Source organism: Corticium candelabrum, chromosome 3, assembly GCF_963422355.1.
Source record: "Corticium candelabrum chromosome 3, ooCorCand1.1, whole genome shotgun sequence".
NCBI classification, from domain to species: domain Eukaryota; kingdom Metazoa; phylum Porifera; class Homoscleromorpha; order Homosclerophorida; family Plakinidae; genus Corticium; species Corticium candelabrum.
In genome coordinates, this window is record NC_085087.1 from 6,226,036 (window position 1) to 6,228,535 (window position 2,500).

The window sequence follows — 2,500 nt, forward strand, 5'->3', positions numbered from 1 at the left end:
TTGCCCAAGGAAATTATGCCATAGTTTGCCATCACTGACTTGATCCTGCAACCCTGCAAGTTATCGGATGTGCACAGTCTATAGAAGACTTTCTAACCAACTGAGCTATCGCACCACACACACACACACACACACACACACACACACACACACACACACAAACACACACACACACACACACACACACACACACACACACACACACACACACACACACACACACAGCCATGCATACCAGATGTAATTTGCTTGACTTGCATAACATAATTACATGACTTGCATGTTTTGTTTTGATGGCTCATAACCAAATTATTACTTGTTATTGTAACATTAATGTGGTTAATTAATTAAATAACAACAACTATCAAAGTCACACAATAATTGACTACATATAGTGTCCATACTTCCCATTGAACTCAAGGTATGAAGACCACTGACTTCTACTGCCAAACGTCAACTGCAAAGAAACCGATGCTGTCAAGGCTCATGTTATACGTTAGCCTGAATGTTTGTACAGTTGCAAAGTTTTGTATTGTAGGATATTTGCTGACTTTTAATCAACGTGAACAGGTCTGGTGTACTTATTGATTTACAAGAATTTCTTACATCAGTTGTGTTGAGGATCTTTTCTGTTGTGAAACAGAGACATATCACATGCAATTGGTTAACATAAACGTCTTATTGAATTGTTGTGTGAATTTAGATAGGTTTCTTTTGTATGTAGATGTGGGATATTGTTATTGAATAATTAAATGTTACAGAGTTACTTAGCACTTGTGAAGTCATATGTTGTGATATTCGTACTAACTCATTACAATTGTATGTGTGATAGTATGGGAAGAGACCTTTTGATTTTGCTGTGAGAAGAGGTCACATGTCAACAGCTAATCGGTTGTTATCAATAATGCAGTCAGTTGAAGATGTTGCATTAGAGGTGAGTAACAGTTGTCTTACAGCATAATGAGTAGACACAGTTTGGTATTTTTGTTTGTATTTCCTTTTATGGAATTGATTTGTGACATTGATTCTCTTTGTTTGATTGTTGATAATAGAATGTGTGTAAGCTGCTGCAGTGGGCATGTAAGAATGAAGTGGATGTTGCAACAAAGATTACAGCGAAGTTTTGTCAATCAGTGGAGAAGGAGGTGAGAGTTTTCACAATACTGTTGATTATGTGTGAAAGATGTTTTTGTGTTGTGCATGCAGTCTGGTCGCACTTTACTTCACTCTGCTGCTTTACTTGATCATCGTGAGGCAGTCGAGTGTCTGTTGGAGAAGAAGGCTGATGCAGATGCTAAAGATAAGGTGAACAATATTACAAACTTACCACACACACACACACACACACACACACACACACACACACACACACACACACATACACACACACACACACACACACACACACACACACACACACACACACACACACACACACACAGACCAGACAGACAGACACACGCACACACACACACACACATACACACACGCACACACACACACACATACACACACACACACACACACACACACACACACACACACACACACACACACACACACACACACACACACACACACACACACACACACACACAGCAAAATGGCAAATGGATAAGGAGCTGCCACGGAATGGTCACGCCCCCAGCCAGATGGTTGGGTTCCTGTGCACTAAGCAGGAGCTACGGGTCGTGCTTAGCAATCTCCTTGAGCCTGGCCAGGTACTCGCAGGTGCACCGACTGTAATGCCAACTGTGGTGTGAGGTCCTACTCGGACCCTAGTGGCTGATGGACTTTGTCGTAGTTGGGGCCATTGTCATCCCCAGTTAAAGACCAGGTACTCATTTATACTCCTGAGTCAATTAAAGCAACTGTGTAAGTTTGTTGCCCAAGGAAATTATGCCATAGTTCGCCATCACTGACTTGATCCTGCAACCCTGCAAGTTCCCGGATGTGCACAGTCTATAGAAGACTTTCTAACCAACTGAGCTATCGCACCACACACACACACACACACACACACACACACACACACACACACACACACACACACACACACACACACACACACACACACACACACACACACACACACACACACACACACACACACACACACACACACACACACAGACACACACACACAGCCATTCATACCAGATGTAATTTGCTTGATTTGCATAACATAACTACATGACTTGCATGTTTTGTTTTGATGGCTCATAACCAAATTATTACTTGTTATTGTAACATTAATGTGGTTAATTAATTAAATAGCAACAACTATCAAAGTCACACAATAAATGACTACATATAGTGTCCATACTTCCCATTGAACTCAAGGTATGAAGACCACTGACTTCTACTGCCAAACGTCAACTGCAAAGAAACCGATGCTGTCAAGGCTCATGTTATACGTTAGCCTGAATGTTTGTACAGTTGCAAAGTTTTGTATTGTGGGATATTTGCTGACTTTTAATCAACGTGAACAGGTCTGGTG

The 2,500-nt window shown here is 41.3% G+C and overlaps 1 protein-coding gene across 6 annotated transcripts in view; it reads left to right on the plus strand.

Annotated features, from left to right (window-relative positions):
* The window catches only part of LOC134176668 (uncharacterized), a 21,899-nt gene that overhangs the window by 8,177 nt on the left and 11,222 nt on the right, over window positions 1-2,500 (plus strand). For all 6 annotated transcript variants that reach the window (XM_062643321.1, XM_062643325.1, XM_062643327.1 and 3 more), the window contains 3 exons: window positions 833-934; window positions 1,053-1,145; window positions 1,207-1,305. In XM_062643321.1, the coding sequence (XP_062499305.1) occupies window positions 833-934; window positions 1,053-1,145; window positions 1,207-1,305 (294 nt within the window). The remainder of the gene's footprint in view (window positions 1-832; window positions 935-1,052; window positions 1,146-1,206; window positions 1,306-2,500) is intronic.